The sequence below is a fragment of the Balaenoptera musculus genome, chromosome 5 (assembly GCF_009873245.2).
Source record: "Balaenoptera musculus isolate JJ_BM4_2016_0621 chromosome 5, mBalMus1.pri.v3, whole genome shotgun sequence".
Taxonomy (NCBI): Eukaryota; Metazoa; Chordata; class Mammalia; order Artiodactyla; family Balaenopteridae; genus Balaenoptera; species Balaenoptera musculus.
Window position 1 is genome coordinate 106,411,938 of NC_045789.1, and position 24,231 is coordinate 106,436,168.

Here is a 24,231-nt window from a genome sequence, read left to right on the forward strand (position 1 = left end):
TCCTATGAAAAGAAAAAAGAGAGGAGGCATATGGGAGGAAGCCAATAAAGAAAGAGAAGTTGTAAATACAGGACAGAGAAGAGCTAAGAAAATAGTGTCACTCAAGAGGCAAGAAGGGACATGATCTAGAGCACAGGGGGACGCCCTGGTCTCATAGTAACAGAAGGAAGGGAAGGAGTGTTTGCAGGCACAGGTGTCTGGTACTCTAATGGGGAAAGTTAGGGGGTTCCTACATGCTGGTTTCTATGAGCTCTACAAAATGAAAGGCAACATGTTCTGCTGGGAGTGAGAACAAAGTACAAGGAGTTTAATGTCTTCAGAGAACAATAAATATTGGCAATAAGTGCAGTAGAAAATAGGAGAAAGGAAGAATGCGAGCAAAGACACACAGTATTCTATGGGTAGCAGTAACCTATGAAAGCTCAGGTTTTGTTTGTCCCCAGTGGGACCCGGCAGCCTGGAAGCAGGCACAAAAAAAGAGTACCAGCTGGCTTTCATCAGTGTTGAACTTCCTGTCTGGATAATGGGCAAGGACGATGAAGACAGGACTCAGCAAACTTATTCTGTAAAAGGTCAGAGAGTAAATATTTAGACATCGCAGACTGTATGGTCTCTGCTACACTCAACTGCTGCTGTGGTGCAAAAGCAGCCGTAGACCATACGTAAATGAACGGCTGGAGCTGTGTCATTTATAAAAACAGGTGGCGAGCTGGATTTGACTGGCCACCAGCTATAGTTTACCAACCCCTAGTTTAAGAGAAGGAAGTAAAGATACAAAAAAGAACTGATATCAGAGGGATAAATAGGCTAGAACTTTGAAGAGTTGAAGAATCGGTGCCTTCCAAAGAGAACTGAAATTTTATGGCATGAATAAAGTTGAACATATGTTAGAATAACAGCCTATGAAACAAACCTTTGAGCCTATTTCACAAACATCAATAGGATCATTATCTCCACAGCAGTCTGTGCTCTTATCTTTTCGATGGGGATCTTCCCAAGTCTAAAAAACAGAAGGGCGTGGGTGGAATATAGGTTAATACTCGCTATAATGTATCTTAATCTTTCCACATGTCCCTGAAGTTTTACAGATAGCCATAATCCGAGGGAAAAATTCTCAGAAATTAAATAGGCTCAATGCCAACATGCCAGTACATCCCTAAGCATCATAATAATTAAAACAGATTCATACTATTTCCTCCCTTCTGTCTCTCATTTGTCTGTATAATCACGTCTGAAAGTGGGTGGCATTTACAAACACACTCTTCTTCCAAGTTCAGTCAGTGTCTAAATTCATGCTCACTTTTATTTAGAGCTTCAGTTCGGGTGTTCCCGTTGTCTGTGCCCTTGTTTCCACTAACTGTCTGGACTGCTGCTTCCACTACTCACTGCTTCCTTTGACATGGAACAGCATTGGGTCTGGCTTTCCAGGTTTGAAAATAAACTTCCTATACTCTAAGTAACTTCTACTAGAACAAACCCAGTTTTCCCTTCATAAACCAAAGAACAAGTATCTACGAAAGAAAAACCCATTTTTGTCCCATTTCATTCCATTTTAAAAATCCTCTACCTTTGTCATCAAATCTCGAAAACTTGACAAAACAATGAAAAGATGTCAACTCTTTAGTTTACTGAAAAGATTATACCCTGTTGGCTATAAACTATATACACTGAGTATTTTTATAAATGAACAGCATAATGGAAATTTGTTATCAAGTTTAAATATCCCTTAGGCACTATCCTTCCCCAAAAGCTCCATAATTAGCTGATTCTAAATGGAACTGTAGAAGTTCCTTGAAATTATTTCTCTCAGATTTATAAGATGTGCAGAGACTGTGTCATCTCAAGAATGTTACCTAGAATTTCAGATTATCCAAGCTTGGCTCCTCTAATTTTATATAGATAATTTAAAATGAACCCTATTTACAGCTAAACCCTAGATAAACTCTAGTATTTCCCTTCTGATCATAATTATAGCATATTCAGGAATAAACTGACCCATCCTTACCAGAAAGCAAAATCAGTAAACCACGACTAACAACATTTCATTACCCCCAAATACTAATATTACTAATAAAACATAAGGATAATAAAAATAACTGTTAACCTTACATATTGGTTATAGGTGAGAGATACCTTCCCAGTGATATACACACACATATATATACATACATGTATCCCATGAAGAATGTACCATTATTCACCCCATTGTACAGATAAGTAAACTGCAGCACAGAGTTTAAACTTGCCAAGCTCAGATTCTAAATGGTGGCAATGGGATTAGAACACATGCTATTAAAAATTATGTTATGATGCCCAGATTTTGATAACAAATATTTGGTAATTGAATGGCAATTACTTTCAGATATAACCTTATTCATGATTCTCTTCTTTTAAATTCTCTTACTCTCAGAATCTCCTAGGTATATTTTCCTACTGTTGCCCTTACTGCTTCTTGTTTTCTATTACCAGGCATCCATTCATTGAGTTAATATTTATTGATTACCTACTCTCAACCAGGAGTTAGGAACAGAAACCAACAGGACACAGTCAATACCCTGAAGAACACCATGTTGATAAATGGTGTAGTATTTGTCACAAATGCTACAAAATTAATCTTAATGTGCTGGAGAAACCAAGATGGAAGTGAAGTATAAGTGGAATTAGAAAACCCAGAGGCAGAATCAGAAAATATCTGAGAGGTTCTTCCTTCCTAATGCAGGAATCCTTTCTTGAACCTTCCTTAACCTCACTCCCACTCTCAGAAGGGAACAAATGTGATAAGCTAGAAGTCACTCTGGCCTGAAGGAAGATAGTTTTTAGCCACAAACTACCTTGGCCAAAACATCCAGACCTCAGTTTCCTCACCTATAAAAAGAATGGCTTAAATAAGACAATTGCTAGATACAGCCTAGCCCTGAATTCTATGGTTGTTAGTGGTCATTCATAATCTACATAAATACTACCAGTGAACAGGAAGCTCACAAATTCATGAGATAAATTAGCCCATTTTGGTCAGATTTAATATTTACAAAAGTCCTTTCTTGTACTGACACAAAAACTGTCTTCATATAAGTTGTATTCCATTGGGTTTTTGTGTTTCTGTTTTTTGAGGTTCGTTGGTCTACATTCCCTTCAGAAACTCCACTTTCAACATTACCTATCAATTTAGTTCCTTCTCTTGAGGAAATAAGTACATACAGGCAAAATTCTTAAGCTATAACAATGCTGTCAATTTTAGGGCCAGTGGTTCATGATTTCCCTCACCAGAAAAAAATATCATACTATTTCTTTCTATCTCTAGTCTTGCCTTTAACACTCTATACCTTAGGGCTCAGTTTTTTACTACAAAAAGAGAGTCATACTAAATGACTTCTAACTTAACCTGAAAATATAGTATAATTTCTAACAATCACTAGGAGAGGAAATCTTGACAAATTTAAAACTTTATGCCCTGGAGTGAAGCTTTAAGTATCTAACTAGGCAGAGAAACAACTAGAAAAGCACAGTCAGGCTAGAAAAGAAATATCCAGAAGAGGAAATTCCAAATCTTAATATTTGTTTCACAAAAGTGACAAAAGATTAGATCCAGAATTTAGAAATAACTTCTACAGTTAAATAAGAAAAAGAGCAATGCAATACAAAATGGGTCAAAGACAGGAACAGGTAATTCAAAGAGGAAACATGAATGATTTACAAATATATGAAAAGATACCCAGTCTGATCAGAGAAATACAAATTAAAACCAAAATGAGATGCTATTTCAAAAACTTAAAAATCTGATAATGCTAAATACTGATAATGATGTAAGAAACCTGGAACCCTACTACTACTGGTAGGAGTATATATTATTACAACTCCTTTTGTAAACAATTTGGGAATACCCAGTAAAGTAAATAGGTATATAACTCAGAACTTAGCAATCTGACTCACAGGCATATACTTAGTAGTATATATGTATATATGTTAAGTATATAGAAAAATTTTAGCAGGGACCCATGAAAAGCTTTAAAAAGGGTTTAAAAACCAATCAAGAGGAATACAAATAATGCTAAACTCATACAAAGGATGGCTATAAAGCTATGAAAAAAAATCAGAATACACAGATTATTGATCTAGCCTAAAACAAACCTTACTCATCCTCATGAAGGTTTTGAGATCATTACCTTACAATCTTATAAATATTAACCAATACATCTGTAATCACCATGAGCTGGTGCTTCAGTCTCTCCAAAAAAATCACTGAATGGTACAGAGCTGGGTATACAGATGCTTCTTGAGAACTCCTTCCTGATCAATCAGAATTCCTATCATCAAGTCAAAGGAAGTAAGATCTACTCAACCACTACCTGAACTTCACCAGCTTCAATTTGGAGCAAAAGCTACTTACTATTAGCAGCTAATATCAATCAGTGGCAACAGTGTCATCACCGAGACAATACTATTGAACACTCACTACGGGGCTAAACTTGCTTTGATCATCTCATTCAATGTCCACAATAACCTTGTGGGGTAGGTGGCAGGATGATACAGATGAACAAATAGGCCTAGAGACATTTAGTCACTGGTCCCAGGTTATAAAGCTAAGAAGTGGTACTAAATGAAACTTGGGGTCCTTGAACCAAATTTATAATGAAGTTCAAAGTAATAAATACAATGATATTACATTAAGACTGAAGAAATCTTGAAGTTAGTGATTCTAGTCCTTTAACATTATTCAGACAGGTCCTCTAAATATTTACGCAGAAAGTTATTACATTTGAATAATATGTGGGAAATATGAACAATCGGGGGAAGACAAACAATGATGATTCTTGCCCAGTCCAAACTCAAACTTTGAGGAAGTCATTATTGCTGGTGCAAGGGAAGTTATCAGGGTTAAACAGTCTAGGCAGATGAAGGTCTGAAATGAGGGCGCACAGACGGATCACAAGCTAAATGGAGAGGCTGCTACTTAAACAGTATTCTGCTGCTTAAATGTTCTTCCAAGCGTGGTTGGCTTGGTAACTGCTCTGCACAAACTTCCTGCTGTTACAAGACAAATCGTAAGAGAACAGCAAAATCCAATTACCCATACGTGCCTACGAAGCAAATGCAACATACACCATGCATTCATGGATTCATTCATCCCAAAATATTTATTGATCACCTACTTGGTGCCAGACACTAAGCTGGGCAGCTGGAAGACATCAGTGAACAAAACAGACAGAATCCCTGCCCTCACGGAGACTGCATTCTAGCTAAAAGATATTAACAATAAACATAATAAATAACTAAGTTATATAGCATGTCCGAAGTTGGTTCGTTTAATGGAAAAGGGAAAAAAAATAAAGTATGGAAGGAGGAATGGGAGTACGTGGGTTAAAACTGTAAAGGATGTTCTGGGCAGACATCATGAAGGAGGTAACTGATCAGCAGACATTTAAGGAGGCAGGACATGAGACCACTGGGAAAGAGTGTCCCGGGCTGGAGGACACAGTAAGTGTGACAGCCTGAGGCAGGAGTGTGCCTGGAGTATCGAGCAGTCGTGAGAAGGCCAGTGTGGAGGTGAGGGAGCAAGAGAAGCTAGACACGAGATCAAAAACATAAATGGAACCGGGGTCTGGCTTTCATTTTAACAGGCTCACCCTGTCTTAACGTCGACAAGGAAGCAAAGAGATATTGGGTACAGTACCTTGCCCATCAACAACTGGCCGAATTTCAACTTTTTATAAACATGAGTCTATGTAGCTATTTTTGTTTGGTGTTTCACTTCTACGCAGTCTATAGTACATTCTTCTGCTGAAGACTCACACACACATACACACACACGCTACAACGTCAGTTTGGGTGTAAAAAGATAGTAAAGATCTCTGGTTGAAAACAGCAGAGAGAATACAGGTCTATTTCCTCTTCCTCACTTCCATTCTAGCCACACTGGCCTCCTTTCTGTTACTCAGGCACTCGAGGCCTCCTTCTACCTCGGGACCTTTATACTTGTTTCTTGATGAATTCCCCTAGACGGCCCTGGATGGCCCTCACTTCCTCAGGTCTTTACTAAGATAATCACCTTCCCACTTTCTTCAGGTCTCCCCTCCAGATAATACCACCTCACTGAGGCCTTCTCCCTGTGTAAACTGCAACAATCCCAACACACCCCAGCCCCATTCCCTGCTTTATTTTTCTCTAACACGTTTACCACTATCTGATGTACTGTACATTTTTACTTTTTTTTTTGTCTGTCTCTCTGCCCAGAATAAAAGTCCCAGAAGAATTTTTGTCCCTTTTATCACTGCTTTACCTCCAGTACTTAGAACATGGCCTGGCAAACGTTAGATACTCAAAAAGTGTGTATAGAATGAATAAACAGCTCTGTGAAGGAAGGGCTGGTGTGGAAACGCCAAGGGGCACTCGAAACACTGAAGAAGCTGCTGTGGTGGGATGGAAGTGAGGAAGGACAAAGGTTGCAAAACGAGGCTGAAGAAGCAGGGCCACATCATGAAGGGTTGAGGAGCCATGTTAGGAACTTTTTATTTTATCCTTTTAGCAATAGGAAACCATTAAAAGGTTCTCTTATGGGCAAAATGGTATTTTGGATACTAGGTGGAGTATAAAATTTCGGTAGGCAGTGGTGAAGGCAGGGGGCAAAGAGCCAGCTGCAGTCGAACTCTGCTCTAATATAAGAACCACTGCACCTAACAGATCAATATAATAGCAGTAAGAGCATCTTGCACATTCAAACACATCCAGAGGAGCACAAAAATTTGTCAGGACTTTAAACAGATAAACTACAAAAGATGAGTTAGTAGCATCTATTATGCTCCACTGTAACCGCTGGTTTAGTTGATGATCACCCACCCACAAGAGACTATATAAAGACCATATAATAATAAAAGTACCAACAGTAATAATAATGTGATCACTATCTATTAGGTGCTATTCTAACATAAACGGGCAATAACTCATTTAACCTCAACAGGACCATGTGCAGTAGGTACTTTATCATCTCTATTTTACAGATAAAGAGGGTGAGGTACTGAAAGACAAAGGAACTTGCCCAAGGTCACATTACTAGGAAGTGGCAAGCTGGCTCCAAAATCAACATTCTTAGTCACTTATTATGCTGCCTTGACCTTATACGTATCTCTCATTTTTCTTTGTTTACCCGACACCTAATACACAGCTTAGCACATAAATCCTCAATAAATGTTTAATGAAATAAACAAATACATACTTTTTATGGCTCTGTTTTTGTCTTTCTCTAATTCAATGGCTTCTTTGGCCTTCTCCTCATCTATGTCTTCTCGTACAGACCTATCCCCCAAGCTTAACAAAAATATTCTTGCTCTTTCACTGCTAGGTCAAACAGGATGTCTACTTAGGCACCTGGGGAGTCAGAAAACCTGCCTTCTTGGTTTCAACAGACATCCTCATTCTTAGCACACCATGTTAGAAATGCCTGTTTTAACCAAGAATGTATCTACTTGGGTGGTCTAACTGCATCAAAGACAGCCTGACTCTTTAGAAAACATTTTTCTTTTTTCTTTTCCTGTGAATGTTTATTCTACATGGGCAGCTGTTTCTCTGAGTTGGATAAAGCAAGACCTCCTTTTCTCAGATATTTTCCAAAAAGCATCTTGGAATTTCATGCAAAATATTAAAATTAATAAATAAAATTTAAATAATCAAAATTAAATATTCAGATAGACAGATGCTCTAATGGCTTTTATAAACATAAAGGCAGATGCTTCTCTGTGTCCCCAAACCTAGACTTCTGAATCTGCATATTCTGAGTTTTACTCACTAAATTATCTGGAAGGAGTTACCACTTCCCAGGAGTGAGGAAACATGAGAAGAAAACAAAAAGGGAGAAGAAAGGAAGAAAAGCAAATAGTGTTACTCTCTAATAGGAATGCTGCTTTACCATTACTTAGTCATTGTTTCCATTGCTTCCCACTTAAAAATTATAAATTCATAATAGTATATAATTAAGTTGCTTTATTCAATTCACAATGAGTTCTGAAAGAGGTAACAATTTAAAAGGTTCATCTGTTAAAATTTAAAAAACAAAATTCATGCTGTCATATATGAATGTATATAAAACCATAACTTGTCATATCCAAAGAAATGACTGCAGATAAAGGAGATAAAACATTTTTCACCAACTCTTAATAGCCAAGCCCAGAAAAAGAAATGCATTCAAAATGCCAAATGTGATTGTTCTATATACCTAACTCTAAGAACTTGAGTACAGACATATATATACTTGGAAAAAAAATATTTACTGATACAATAAAACTCCACATTAAAAAAATTTATATTCACAAATCTCTCACACTGACATGTCCTCAGAACCAATTTAAATTCAAGTAGTTCACAGGATTTACAAGGCAATTTTTTCAGAAGACAGAGAAGTTTTACCATTATAACAAAAATGTTACCTGAGGGAGGGCACCATAATTCCATATATAACCCTTGTGAGGAAAGATATTTGCCACGTAGCGAAGCTTGCCGTCTTTTACATCTTGTTTAATGGGATTCAGTGGCTCCTTTGTGGCAATCTAAGCAGGTCATGGAACAAAGGGGGGTGGGGGATAAGAAACGATTAATCCTATATTCAAATAGTATTTTTAAAATCTGCCATTATCAGACTAAGTATTCATAATCCAACTTACTGATCAAAGACACTTTAAAATAAATTAAGCCAGTTCTTGTTTCTAATTTACCGTTCTGTATTAAAAAAAACTGTCTGAAAAGGAAGCATCAGACTATATTTTTAGGCACTCTATTACTTATGAACTCATTATTTCTAACACAAATAAGAAAGCTTATTGAAATGGCAAGAGGATAAGGATTAATCAACTTGTTCTTTGTTACTAATCTCGGACTTTCTACCATCAATCTTATAATAAAGTTAACTTAAAGATTTTCACCAAGTGATTTCATTTCAAGGTTACCTTTCAATCAAACATATCCAAACTGCCATGCAAAAAGAAAAAAAAAAAAACTATCCTATAAAGTATATAAAAAATAACTGAAGCCATGTTTGAATGAATAAACACTGCTTAAATTAGGCAGAATCTCACAGAATCTTGATCCTATACCCAAGTGAGGTAGAGAGTAGCCAGAATGATAAAACAGTGTATTTAAAGCAAGAACAAAAGAAGAATCTAGTATCTTTACTTTTTCCTATTAAAATATTAACAACAACAAAAAAATACTACCAGGACTTGGTGAAGGTACTGACAATCCTCCAAATATAAAATCTGAGAAATATATACTGACATAACAATCCTTAAACACTTGAAATAATACTTGCCATCACATCCAAAGTTGTAGGAGAAGGCTTAAATAACTAAACAAACTAAGTACCATAAATTAAATTTCACTCGGAACTATAAGGTATCTTACCGAACTGAAGATGAAATCCTAAAATTCTGAAAAGCAAAAGGGAAGTTCTTGACGGGTTCATGTCTCACGGAAAAACTTAAAAAAAAAAAAAAAAAAAAAAAAGCTAACCAGGGGAACAGCAGATGCTCTTAGAAAGTGCTCAGAAACCAAGAGTTGGCCAGCAAAATGCTTTCATTCCTAGTAGACTAAAATAAAATCTAAAGGAAAATTAAGTCCTGAGAAACCAAAATTATCATCAGCCCCAAATAATATGTTTCAGTTGTGTCTATGAACAAAATACATCTCAGAATCTATTTAAGAAAATCTTGAAAATATTTGTCATTTTCAAAGACAGAGGAGTCAAGAAAAATTAAATAAATACGTGTATAACAAACTAGGGAGGCAAAAATGGAAAACACTTTAAAGTGTAAATTCAGCTTTGAATAATATTTTCCTTTTTGAAATTAGATTCAAAATAAGTTCACAAGAATGTTTTCCATTGTTTTAATTATAAAGAAGTTTGTCAACCATCCCAATTTCAAAATAGTACGGCAAACAACTTGAAACCAAGTTTTTATATCATTATTATCATTTCCATTTGATATTAATAGGCTATATCCATACCTCCATTTTAGCATTTGTCCACCGAGGTACTTCTACAACCATATTAAACAAATTCTGCAATTTAAAAAAACAACAGAGAAAAAATTTTAAATTTTGCCTTCCTTTATCTTTTCACATATCTCCTGCATGAGAATGCTTTAGTTTTTTTCCCACAAAAGATGTTGAGCGTCTGCATCATATGTCTCCCTATGCCTTAAATTCCTTCTAAAAAATTAGAGAAGCTGTTTAAAACACAACAGAATTTAAACCTGATCGTGTCACTTGCCCACAACCGTACAGTGTTAGGAGTTGCTACATTTCTGGAAATACCTTTGCAGGGTAGTGAAAGAACCAGAATGGAGCCAGGAAATTTTTATTTTCCAGCTAAAATAGGAATGAGAGCTCAATGCGTCACTTTTCCAGTCTACAAAGTTAAGTGTGATAATCTCCTTCCTCACCCCACACAAGGTTGTTGTGAAGATGAATTACATATTTTAAATGAAAATACAGACAATTATGAAGTATTTTTTAAATTATAAAACAATATTTAAATCCAAGTTATTATGATCATAATATAAAATTAAGGCTATTGGTATAGGTAGTTATAAAGCTTACAAAGAGTTTTAAAGCTTAGCTTGCATATCTAGTGATCTCTGGTTCCCTAAAGTTATAAAAGGACCACTGCTTCTTTTTAGCATTTCTGAACTTTGCGGAGTACTTAAAACAAAGGAGACTCTACATCAGTGATGAGTAAAAATAATTTCCTACAGTAACGGCCTCACAAAGAGAAAGTCTTACAGGTAAAGTTGACTCGCATGCCATTCTGATATCAGTAACCAACAACTTATCAAAGCAATACTTTAAAACAGTCCTACTCCAAGTGTGGTCAGGGACCAGGGCTAATCTGTAATCTGACTGTTACTGGTTCATTTAGAAACATTTGTAACAATCTGACAGAGTACTTTTTATGACTGTTGACCTAATAATAAAAATTTGGCACTTGAATTACACTTTTCTAATAATTCATTTTGATTGTATTTTTTTAAAGTATCAGTTCACAACAGATTAGAAATAAACAAACAAAAAAACTGTCCTTCACCACAGATCATTTGGGAAGCAGTGATTAAATATACTTATTCTCAGCTGTGCCACACAGCAAAATCACCTGGAGAGCTGTAACCGATTAAAAAAAAGAAAACGATTTTTAGAGTCCCATCTCCTACATATTTGAATTCAATGGTTCTCAGGTGGAGCCAGGGCACTGCTTATTTTTAAAAGCTTTCCAAGCAATTTTCATATGCAGCCAGAGTTGAGAACCTCTGGTTTAAAGCACTATTAAACAATATCTGGGGCTTTCTCAGTGAAACATGAATGCTATTAATTCAAAGAATGCCATTTATACAATTAAATATAAATCAAGCCACAAAAATAATGATGGTAAGTTCTTCTAGATAAGACTGAAGTTTACCAGTGACAAAACTGCATACTCATAATGAGATAAGGAACAAAAGCTGAGAATGAATTCTCAACAATTGCTCCTTAGAAGTATGTCTCATACCTATCTTAGCAACCTTATACACAGGCCTGCTGTTATGTTTCATTTTCTATGCTCTTTCATGAGGTACCCCAGCACCTGTTTAAATATGTCTGAAGTAGCTGTTAAAAAGAAAAACCTAAGGAAATGGCAGATGTTCACATAATTTATTCATCCCTGAAAGTCTGGCTATAAGAGAACAAATGCATGCAGATGAATACTCAGAGGTGACAGAGAAGACAAAGCTAGTGACAATCCTTTTACACAACGACACCTACCAAAAGCACTCACAGGGACTTGAATTAGGCCAAAAGAACAATGGGTCAGGTTTGAATTTTAAGCCTGCAAACTACACTCTCCCTCATCATTTGTTCTTGATCACTAGGAGTGTATTTCCAGCCTGTTTTTCTTCTCTCTGGCTAAAATGCATACGACCTGTAATTTTTTAAAGCCAGTGTTAGTCTGGTTATCCTAAGATTAGTGTTAATTACAAACCAAAAATGGCCTGCTGAAACTTATTAGAAAATCACAAAGATACAAGGGGACACATTTCAAATTCAGAAAGTTGAGTATGGGTCAGGGGCATTTACTTCCTCCTTCAGTTCTTTTCTTTCTATTTTTCCCTTCTATTTTTATTTCAGGGGGAAAAAAAAAAAGATGAAAAAGCAGTCAGTAGATTTTACATACTTTGGGAAAAAAATGAGAGGAAATCACTCTTCTATCCTCTTTCTCTTAAGATATCAAATAAACTTTGGATTTGACACTAAAAGCAAAGGCAACAAAAGCAAAAACAAATAAATGGGAATACATTAAACTAGAAAGCTCTGCACAGCAAAGAAAACTATCAACAAAATGAAAAGGCAACCTATGGAATGGAAGAAAATATTTGCAAGTCATGTATCTGTTAAGGGGTTAATATACAAAATATATAAAGAAATCATGTAACTCAACAGCAAAAAACCAATCTGATTAAAAAATGGGCACAGGTCTTGAATAGACACTTTTCCAAAGAAGACATGCAGATGGCCAGCATCGCTAACCATCAGGGAAATGCAAATCAAAACCACTATGAGATAGATGCTCATGCCTGTTAGAATGACTATCATCAAAAAGACAAGAAATAACAAGTATTGGCAAGGATGTGGAGAAAAGGGAACCCTTGTGCACTGTTGGTGGGAATGTAAATTGGTGCAGCCTCAATGGAAAACAGTATGGAGGTTCCTCAAAAAATTGAAAATAGAACTACCATACAACCCAGCAATCCCACTTTGGGATATATATCCAAAAAAAATGAAAACAGGATACTGAGGAGCTATTTACACTCCTATGCCCATTACAGCATTATTCACAATAGTCAAGACATGGAAACAACCTAAGGGCCTGTCAACAAACGAATGAATAAAGATGTTGTATACATACAAGGGAATATTATTCAACCATAAGAAGGAAATCTAGCCCTTCGTGACAGGATGGATGAACCTGGAAGGTATTATGCTCACTGAAATAAGCCAGAAAGAGAAAGACAAATACTGCATGGCATCACTTATATGTGGGATCTTAAAAATTTTTAAAAGCTGAATTCATATAAAGAGAGTAGAAAAGTGGTTGCCAGGGCCTAGGGGGTGGGGGAAATAGGAGAGAATTAAAAAAAAAACAATAAAACAAAACCAAAAAACCCTCAAATCAGGTAGTCTCTGACACACAAACTATGTAACTAAGAATTAAATGTTAAGTTGGCTGTGTGTACTCAGAATACATTTCTCCCACTGAAACAACTGTTCCCAGTTTAACACTCAAAGTCTCTAGGAACCTATAAAGACCTGAGCCCCTGAATGTCTATTCACCCAACATCTAGAGCAATGGTTCTCAAACTTCAGGTGTATAGGATGCCCTGGAACACTTGTTAAACATGTAGACTAGCCAGTCCCCAGCGAGCAGAGATTCTCATTTAGTAGACATGGAATGGACCAGGAATCAGAAATTTTAACAAGGGCCCTGAGCAGTTCCAATGCAGATGGCTTAGGATCATTTTGACAAACACCAGTTTAGGAAAATACAAGATGGAGGGCAGGCAAAGGTGACAGGAATTAAACAACCCCACAGCCATATTTGGAAGTGGATTCAAAGGCTGGGGTCATAAGTTTCAGCCAGACGAGAGACTAGATAGCAGTAAGGTTGGAAAGGGAAAAGAAGGCTAAGGAAGTGGCAGGAAAAGCTTCCTGGAAGCAGCAAGATAAAAAGGTATCAACAGCAAGAAACGGGATGATCCTAAATCAATTAATATGTCAAATGTTCTCATCCTAAGTCAAGAAATATTAAAAGTTTGACAGTCACATACTTGAAAGATTGATTTAGAATGTATTTATTTTAGCATATAGTTGGTATAACTTTTTTTTTTTTTTCTTCTCTACCCCCAAAAGAGTTGTTCCTGGATCCTAGAATAGTCAGATTCATAAACAGAAAGTAGAATAGTGGTTAGGGGCTGCATGGAAGTGGGAATGGAGAGCTTTTGCCTAATGGGTCCAGAGTCTCAGTCTGGGAAGATGAAAAAGTTCTGGAGATGGATGGTGGTGATGGTTGCACAACATGCTAAAGTACTTAATGTCACTTAAAGTATACTTAAAAAGTGTACAATAGATAAAATGCTAAATGTTATGTTATGTATATTTTACCACAAGGGAAAAAAAGTAAAATGGTAATATTGTCCCTAGCTGCCTTAAAGAGTTACTAGAAGAAGAAAAACATCAGAATGCACACAAAAGTTTTGCAAGGGAGAATAATTCAGAATCATTTTACAAATGCAAACTATCATCAAGGTCTTTAAAAGACAATGTAAGTGAGACACACAAATAAAAACCTTTAGATATACCTCATATTCATCATTTCGTGCTCTCTTTGTAGGAATGCCATTTTCCTATAAAAGAAAAGATGGTTATCAGAGAAATTCAATTCAAAAATACAGTGAGGTACCAACTCACACTGGTCAGAATGGCCATAATCATAAAGCCTACAAATAATAAATGCTAGAGAGAGTGTGGAGAAATGGGAACCCTCCTACACTGTTGGTGGGAATGTAAATTGATACAGCCAATATGGAGGACAGTATGGAGGTGCCTTAAAAAACTAAAAATAGAGCTACCATATGATCCAGCAATCCTATTCCTGGGCATATCTACGGAAAAGACAAAAACTCTAATTCGAAAAGATACATGCACCCCAATGTTCATAGCGGCGCTATTTACAATAGCCAAGACATGGAAGCAACCTAAATGTTCATCAACAGATGAATGGATAAAGAAGATGTGGTATATGCCTACAATGGAATGTTACTCAGCCATAAAAAAGAATGAAATAATACCATTTGCAGCAACATGGATGGAACTAGAGATCATCATACTAAGTGAAGTAAGACAGACAGAGAAAGACAAATATCATATGGTATCACTTACATGTGGCATCTAAAAAAATGATACAGAACAACTTATTTACAAAACAGAAGTAGACTCACAGACATAGAAAACAAACTTATGGTTACCAAAAGGGAAAAAGGGGGAGGGATAAATTGGGAATTTGGGATTAACAGATACACACTACTATACATAAAATAGATAAACAACAAGGACCTACTCTATAGCACAGGGAACTATATTCAATATCTTATAATAACCTATAATGGCAAAGAATCTGAAAAAGAATATATATATTGTGTGTGTGTGTGTGTGTGTATATATATATATATATATATATATATATATACAAAACCGAATCACTTTGCTGTACACCTGAATCATTGTAAATCAACTATACTTCAATTTAAAAAAGAACGTATTTATGATTGTGATATTTCATGAAAGAATACAGCTGCATTGACTGCAAAGCAATGAAAATACGCCTATTGAATAAACATTCCACTACAGAGGCTTCCAGAAACCTGACTCGACAGAGAATCCACCAAATGCCCACTTCATTTTTCTCTCAGCATTCGCATCCCCAGTGCATGAGCGTCAAAGCGTTTCATAAAACAAATTATCAGAAAAGCTAAATCTCTTCCAAGTATATTTTCCTAGTTTTCATAAAACAAGCAAAGGCTCTGTTCAGTCTTTAAGGAAAGACTGGCAGTTTCCAGTGACTACGCTTAAAAGAGTCGTTTCCTTATTGAAGTGAAACTCCAGGGAGCGTGACTAGCAAGCCATGAAAGCGCTCGGCCGCACCTCCTGCCTGTGATTTCCACCAAGGTGTGATGTCTGTGCTTCCATCGAGCACTGTTAAATTAAGAGTATGTGGTGGGTTGAGAAGCAGAATGATGCCATTCACAGATGCCCACACATTACATGCAACTTTTACACACCAGGACAACTAGTGGAGGAAACAAACACTAACAGAAAAACAATTGTTCCAAGTCGGCCCGGAAACATTCTTTCTGTTCCTAAAATACCACCACCCAAAGTATAAGGTGCCACCATTCTAACCATTAGGACTGGAAACGAGGGAAACCTATTTACATAACCGCTGTGTGTACCAGTCTCCAAAAGGCCCAGAATTCACCGGTATAGCCCGTTCTACTTTGTCCTGCCCTATCCTCAATTTTTCATAACCCCAAATCTCATGTTCCCCAAAACCCGTCCTCCTTAGGCAGAATATTATGCCCGCTGGGATGTTTCAAGCCCACTCTTTGTTCCACCTCCACCCCTACCTGCTACATGATTCCTCCGAATATTATTATCATCACTGTTACTGTATAGGTATTATTAGGTATAAAGATTTTGTCACAGCACACCTGAAGCAGCGCCCACCACTCACTCCTACCTTCCTTACCCTATTCTCGTTTCCGAGCACATAACATTATCTGATTGACTTGTTTATTTTCAGGTTGTTAGTCTCCTCCAGCTGAGTGGGAACTATATTCACTTTATTTACCACTGCAACTCTAGTGCTTGGAATACTGTCAGGCTCATAATAAGCATGCAATAACTGTTTACTGAATGAATAAGTCTATGAGTAAATAAATAGATGAACGCACGCACTTTTGGCCAAAATCAAAGAGAATTTTTGGGAGATGTGAGATATCTAGGTTGGATAGCCCACTGGCCAAAACAAAACACGTGGACACACACACATACACATACACACATTCACATACACACATTCACACACACACAGTACTGTGGAGTTCTTTCTGCCCTCTCATTGGTTTCTTTCTCTCTCCAGATTACATGACTCCTTGTCCTGTAGCTGAATACTCCTCAGAAGTAATGAGCTAGAAGAATTACACAAGACCAGTTAAGATACAGGCTTTGTAGAAAAGGGTACCCCTGCTGCCGGGCATCCTTTTCCTCGCTCTTTCTGGGAAAATTATTTATAGAAAATTCTACAGACATTATAGGAAATGACTATAGTTTTAAATGTGTTTGTAAATAATAGTTTAGAATAAAATACCTTTCCTTTTGCTTTTTTTTTTTTTTTTTTTACTATATCAAGTCACCATCACCTATTGTCTTCTTGACCTCAAACCTGCTATCATTTAAAATAAAGCCTGGGGCTTCCCTGGTGGCGCAGTGGTTGAGAATCTGCCTGCTAATGCAGGGGACACGGGTTCGAGCCCTGGTCTGGGAGGATCCCACATGCCGCGGGACAACTGGGCCCGTGAGCCACGGCTACTGAGCCTGCGCGCCTGGAGCCTGTGCCCCGCAACGGGAGGGGCCGCGATAGTGAAAGGCCCGCACAGCGCGACGAAGAGTGACCTCCCGCACAGCGATGAAGCCCCCGCTTGCCACAACTGGAGAAAGCCCTCGCACGAAACGAAGACCCAACACAGCCATAAATAAATAAATAAATAAATAAATAAATAAATGTAGTTATTAAAAAAAAAAGTGCTGTGAATTGCACAAATGATTTAAAAAATAAATAAATAAATAAAGCCTGAAGAAATGTTTAAAAAAAAAAAAAGATACAGTCTGTGGAGTTAGAGCACCTAAGTTCAAATCTCACCTCCACAACAAACTAGATCTGTGACCATGGGCAAGGTACTTAACCTCATTAACAAAATAAGGATGATAATAGTAGCCCGGGACATTTTGAAACAATGCAAGTCAAGCTCTGGGCACAGTGCTTGGCTAAGCACTAGGAGCACTCAATGAATCTTTGCTATTATTCTCCCCGCTGCCACCATTACAGACAGTCCAGCCCTGTGAAGGGCTGCAAGGCAGCATAAATCCTACTCCAGCGTTCCAGAACCTTAGGATGATGCCTGACATTCAGCCCCTGAGGTAACACCAGAAAGGTCAAACCAGCCTTGCATCTGAAGCAGCTTCCCACTTCTTCACTGGCCTCTGCCCTCACACTGATCTCCCCACAGTTCTAGAAAGCCCCAGCCCACTAACTAGCCCCATAGAATCCCAACCAGGAGCACAGTCCTGCTTACTTACTTAACAGATGAAGTAAGCCAATTATTGTAACTACTCAGATTTTAAGGAAAGAGCTTCCAACGTCATGGTGACTACTAACATCCACTACCAATTACGTCATCTCGCCAACTGGTCAGGCGAGTCCTCGGAAGGCTCCAATATTCCAAGCCCCTCTTAGCTCCACCTTCAGCAGCAGATCTCCCTCTGACCTGACTTACATCCCTTCCACCCTCACACCTGTCAAGTAATTTTAGGTTCTAAAAGAATAACTATTCAAAGACTACGATCTTCCCAACTTTATCTTTCTAGCATCTGTCTCGTAGAGTAGTTAAGGAGCGTGAACTCTGTGGTCAGAAATGCTAGTTCAAAACCTGGTTCTGGCACTTACCAGCTGTGTGACCTTAGACAAGTCAATAACATGCCTTCAGCTCCGGTGTCCTTAGAGATGATAATAGCAACTCATAGGATTAAGTGAAATGGCATATGTTCACATGGTGGCTAGCAAACAAAGTAATTCACAAATGTTATTACTTCTACTACTACTGTTACTACTACTTACAGTAAGCCTCTTGTTAACCTCTTAAACTCTATACCTTAAATCTTTATTTCTGACCAAATTCTAAGCTTTATCGACTACTAACATCTCTTTCTCCCCAAGTCCTCCTGGAAGAATCCTATTCTTATCCAAATTCTAATTCACGAAGGAGGCTTATAATCCTGTTATGATAACTCCGTTGTCCTTCTCAGCTTCCGACCACATTCTTTCCTTTCAAGATGCTTCCGAAAAGCATTTTATGGTGATACGAGAAGTACATATTTTCACGCCCCAAACAAGTTAAAACAATACCTCTTCAGAGTCCACCTTCAGAGGAATATCATGAAAGGGGGAAATGTAGTGACCAGCTACATTCTCTGCAAAGGAAAACAAACAAAAACACAGAATTAAAGCAATGGACTATCTTGTTCTTTAGAGCAAATTATACTCTTACCCACTTTTAAATTTTAAACAAGTTTTTAATGTTTTTTTTCAAAATTAACTTTAACTCCCAATTTAAAGTTTAATTCAACTTTTAAAACTTGCTCCAATCTGATGACCAAAGAGAAAAACAGCAGTCCCCCCTTATCTTCGGGGGATACATTCCAAGACCTCAGTGGATGCCTGAAGCTGTGGATAGTAACCCTACGTATGTTTGTCTTTTTTTCCCTATACACACATACCTATGATAAAGTTTAATTTATAAATTAGGCACAGTAAGAGAATATCCAAATTGCCAGCATAACTACTCTTGTGCTTTGGAGCCATTATTAAGGAAAATAAGGGTTACCTGAACACAAGCTCCGTGATGCCTGGGCAGTGGGTCTGACAACCAAGATATCTACTAAGGCTGGACAAAGGTATGACTCATGCCCAGGACAGGGACAAGGCAGGACAAAACAGGACAGCACCAGATTTCATCACACTACTCAGAACAGTGCGGCACACAATTTAAAACTTATGAAATATTTATTTCTGGAATTTTCCATTTAATATTTTCAGACCACATATGACCAAGGGTAACTGAAACTGTGACAAGCAAAACCATAGACAAGGGGGACTGCTGTATATACCAAATCAACCATATTTGGGTTGCTGAAACCATTTACTTATTCCTGTGGCTTAAACATCCAAAGCAAAAACTGTCTAAATTAGACTAAAACCCCAAATATGAAAAATCTTACTTTCGAAAAGAGACTGATTAATAAGTGAAATGGACTAAAACTGATGTCAATTTTCCCAAGAGAAACCTAGCAATAGAATTCCCAATTTCCACCTACAATTCACATGAACAAAGGATTAAAGGTCCTACCAAGTTAAAAGAAACGAATCCTTTGTTCCACTCAAAGTGATAAGGATGCTAATATTAAGCTTAAAACAAAAATTTCAATAACAGAAACTATTTTATCCTCATTGCATACTGAAATGTATATATAAAATACCTTTAAAAGTATATATTATCTAAATAAAATACAACAACCCAATGCATACTTTTGTTGGAATGCATGTTTCCAAAAGCTGGGATTAATATAGCCATAGAAAATTTTCACTTTGTAATTTCCTAAGTCAGGGTATGTTCTACTTCTGGCCTGCTACTTCTTTGGTATAATTTTCAAATTTAGACTTTAAAAATATCTTAATAAATAAAATGAGGACTGGCTGACACTCCAGTAGCAATGAGTACACCTAGCACCCAAATCTTGGATTCTAAATACCATTCTCCAATGAAAAGAAACAGGGCTTCTTGAAGAATGGGCTGATTCTAAGGCTGGGGCAAAGAATATACAAGACGAGCCTGGAATATCCTGTAATACCAGAAACCAACCAAGTGCCCAAAACAAAAGGTTGGAGGTATGTCAAAGGGAAATGGAGCCAACCTGAAAGAGTTCCCAAAGGCCAAAGCTGGAACAAGTTGAGCGACAAAATAAATAATGGGTATGGGCAAACCTTGGAGATACTGTGGGCTTGGTTCCAGACCACTGTAATAAAGTGAATATCACAATGAGGCAAGTCACACAAATTTTTGGTTTCACAGTGCATATAAAAGTTATGTTTACATTACACTGTAGTCTTTTAAGTGTGCAATAACATTATATCTTAAAAAACAATATATATACCTTAATTAAAAAATACTTTATTGCTAAATAAACACTAACCATCATCTGAGCCTTCAGTGAGTCGTACTGGTAAAACCAAAGATCATTGATCACATATCACCATAACAAATATTGCAAGAACTATGAAAATGTGACACAGAGACACCGAATGAGCAAATGCTGTTGGGAATTGGCACCAACAGACTTGTAGAACACAGTGTTGCCATAAAACTATTTGTAAATAACACAATATCTTCGAAGTACAACAGAGTGCAATAAAATAAGGTATGCCTGTATTGAATCATAACCCAAAGTATACAATAAATACACGTAAGTCCACAGTAATACAAATAAATGATTGTATAAATAAATAAATGAGGGGTAAGAGACAAATCTTCCTTTCAGAAAAATTCTAAACAATATATGTAGATGTCCTCCCCTCCAAGAAGTAAAGCTTACCCTGTCCCCCCGACTGTGGACTGGACTTAGTGGCTCACTTCCAAAGAATAGAGTATGGAAGGGGAAAAACATTTCAGTGGAGAAACCTTGACAAGCAGTACCCTTAACCAAGTGATCAAGGTTAATATCACCAGTCATGTTCATAGCACGTACCTCCTGATATGCCATGATGAGAAGGGTACTTCACTTCTGTCGTATTCTTCCCCCAAACCCAGAACTCCAGTCTCATCGTGAGAAAGACATCAGACACACCCAAACTGAGGGACATTCTACAAAATACCTAACCAATACTGTTCATAAATCTCAAGGTCATTAGAAAACAAAAAACAAGGAACAACTGAGAAGTTGTCAGATTAGAGGAGATTAAGGAAATATAATGACTAAATGCAATGTGGTACCCTGAATTGGATCATGGGACAGAAAAATGACATTAGTGGAAAAACCAGTGACGCCCAAATAAAACATGGAGTTGAGTTAATAGTATGTACCAATGTTGGTTTCTTAGCTTTGACAAATGTACAGTGGTAATGAAAGATGTTAACATTAGGGAAAACGTGGTAAGAGATATACTGGAATTCTGTACTACTGTTGCAACCTTGCCAGATCTAAAACTATTCCAAAATAAAGTTTATTTAAACAAACAAATGAAAAACAAGCCATGGCTTCGGCCCAATAAAATCAGAAGTATATAACTTAATAATGGCCTCCACTCCACCAAAATTTTATTTCCTCTTCTCATGCTATGTGAGTTTTCCTTAGCACTTATCAATAGACTAAAGTTCTTGAAGAAAGGAGATTTTTTTGTTGTTGTTTGTTGTTGTTTGCTCTGTTATGCTCTCTACTGGATCCCCAGCATCCAGAAAAGTTTCCAGCACTTAGTAGGCATTCAGTAAATATTTGCTGAGCAAATACCTCTATTACTATTTCATTTTCCTGTACAAGCTGTTAATGTAATTTTTCTTTTCCCACCCTAGCAACAAGGTAACTCATGAAGGACCCCGGTGCACAAAGTAGGATAAAGATGAGAAAAAGCACACAAGTGGCAAAGGGTATAAAACTCACTATGATCTATAAAGCTCTTTTCCATCAGTTAAAAAGGATGCATCTTGAAAAAAAACAATCTTCTCTTTTGCATACCACATCAAATTTCAAATTCTGTGCCTGATTTTAAAGTCTTCTATCAGCAACACAAGAACAGAAAGAACAAAATTATCAGTTTGTTGCTTGATTATTTACTTTTCTATAAATAACAAGGGTACATAAGTGGGTCACATTTACGAATTTTTTATTAAAATAAAATATAGTGTTAGGAATTGAAAATGGTACAGCAACTTTGGAAAACAGTTTGGCAGTTTCTTATAAAGTTAAACATATGACCCAGAAATCCTACTATTAAGTACTTAACCAGGAAAAATGAAAACTTATGTTTGCACAAAACTTCAAAACTTCTAAGTGTATGTTTATAGTGGCTTTACTCAATAACCACAAAAACTGGAATTAACTCAAATGTCCAACTGGTAAATGGATAAACAAACTCTGTTACACCCACACAATGGCACTTTACAGAATAGTATATTAGTCCATAATAAAAAGGAGTGATCTATCGATACACACAAGAAAATGAAAAAATCTAAAGTGTAATGTGCTAAGTGAAAGAAGCTAGACTCAAACAATTCCATTTAGATGACATCTGGAAAAGGCAAAACTATAAGGATAAAGACCAGACCAGTGGTTGCCAGAGTTTGAGGGTAGAGGGTGGAGTTGACTTGAAAGAGGGGCCACAAGGAAATTTTGGGGAGTGATAGACTGTTCTGTACCATGATTGTGATGATGTTTAAATGAATCTATATTTCTACTAAAACTCAGAACTGTTTACCAAAAAAAGAGTGAATTTTATTCTATGTAATTTTTAAAATAAGTATATATGGAGCAAAAAAAAAAAAAAAAGAAGGCAGTTAAGAAAAATATAGTATGTTGGGCTTCCCTGGTGGCGCAGTGTTTGAGAATCTGCCTGCCAATGCAGGGGACACGGGTTCGAGCCCTGGTCTGGGAAGATCCTACATGCCGCGGAGCAAATGGGCCCGTGAGCCACAATTACTGAGCCTGCGCGTCTGGAGCCTGTGCTCCGCAACAAGAGAGGCCGCGATAGTTGAGAGGCCCGCGCACCGCGATGAAGAGTGGCCCCCGCTTGCCACAACTAGAGAAAGCCCTCGCACAGAATCGAAGACCCAACACAGCCATAAATAAATAATAAATTAATTAATTAATTAAAAAAAAAAAGAAAAATATAGTATATTAACATGTAAATAGAAGCACCTATTCCAAATAACAATTACCTATCTGTGATTCTTTTCTCCGCTTTAAGTCACAAAGATGAGGCAGAATTTTGAAGAGAAGAAAGATGTAATCCTTTAGCATACTACTTCAGTTGTTATATTTGGAACCTACCATTGTGATGGAAATTAACAATAATCTCAGCTCTAAGAATTCAGGAAGTTGTACAAACCAGGAAAGTTTGTTATTAAAATTAATGAAGTACAGGAAACTTGACAGAATAGCTAGGCTGCCTTTGTAATTAAGAGTAAATGATACCTTTGGCACACTGATTTTGTGTTAAGTTTCCCTGAAGCTCTCGTTAACTGGGGACAAGCCCCAACAAACTTAAGATGTAAGAGGAGCACATGCTACTCAAGTATGAGGAAAAAAAGGACTAGACTAGGCTGTGATCACTAAAAGCTAAAGATCTGTGAGAAGCGTGCTTAGATACCTACTTCTTTAAATTGGGATCTAAATATATTCAAACACTAAGGTAATGCCAATATATACGTTAAAATTGTTTTCTAATTGCCATTTTGGAAGGTAAAAAGAATATAAATGTAAGTGAATGGTCTGACTCAGATAACCAAACCTACTAGAAGCCATTTGGATCATGAAATAGTTTAAATAAAAACATAATAATAAAGAAAAAAAGAATAATTTCTGGGAAAATAAAATAGGGCCTTAGATATCTGATAATCATAATGCTTTGATGGGCAACATACCAATAAATCTGCACAGGAGCAATGAATACAGAGGCCAAGAATCTGCCATGTATTTGCTGAGCTTGATTAAGTCACTCGATTTCTCTGAAACTTAATTTTCTCAATTTTTTTCAATTAAGCAAGATACAATTTAGTACTATGTAAAAGGCAACATACTAGATGCCAGAATACAAAAGTGCTAAAATGTGAGCAA

At 36.9% G+C, this 24,231-nt stretch overlaps 1 protein-coding gene across 3 annotated transcripts in view; it reads right to left on the reverse strand.

Moving 5' to 3' along the window:
- Positions 1-24,231, reverse strand: part of PPA2 (inorganic pyrophosphatase 2) — an 85,695-nt gene that overhangs the window by 50,677 nt on the left and 10,787 nt on the right. The window contains exons 2-6 of one of the 3 annotated variants that reach the window (XM_036852808.1): positions 18,755-18,819; positions 14,373-14,417; positions 9,991-10,044; positions 8,418-8,537; positions 914-1,000 (exon numbers count right to left, since the gene is read on the reverse strand). In XM_036852808.1, coding sequence (XP_036708703.1) covers positions 914-1,000; positions 8,418-8,537; positions 9,991-10,044; positions 14,373-14,417; positions 18,755-18,819 — 371 coding nt within the window. The remainder of the gene's footprint in view (positions 1-913; positions 1,001-8,417; positions 8,538-9,990; positions 10,045-14,372; positions 14,418-18,754; positions 18,820-24,231) is intronic. The other 2 variants (XM_036852809.1, XM_036852810.1) reach the window with 2 other exon arrangements.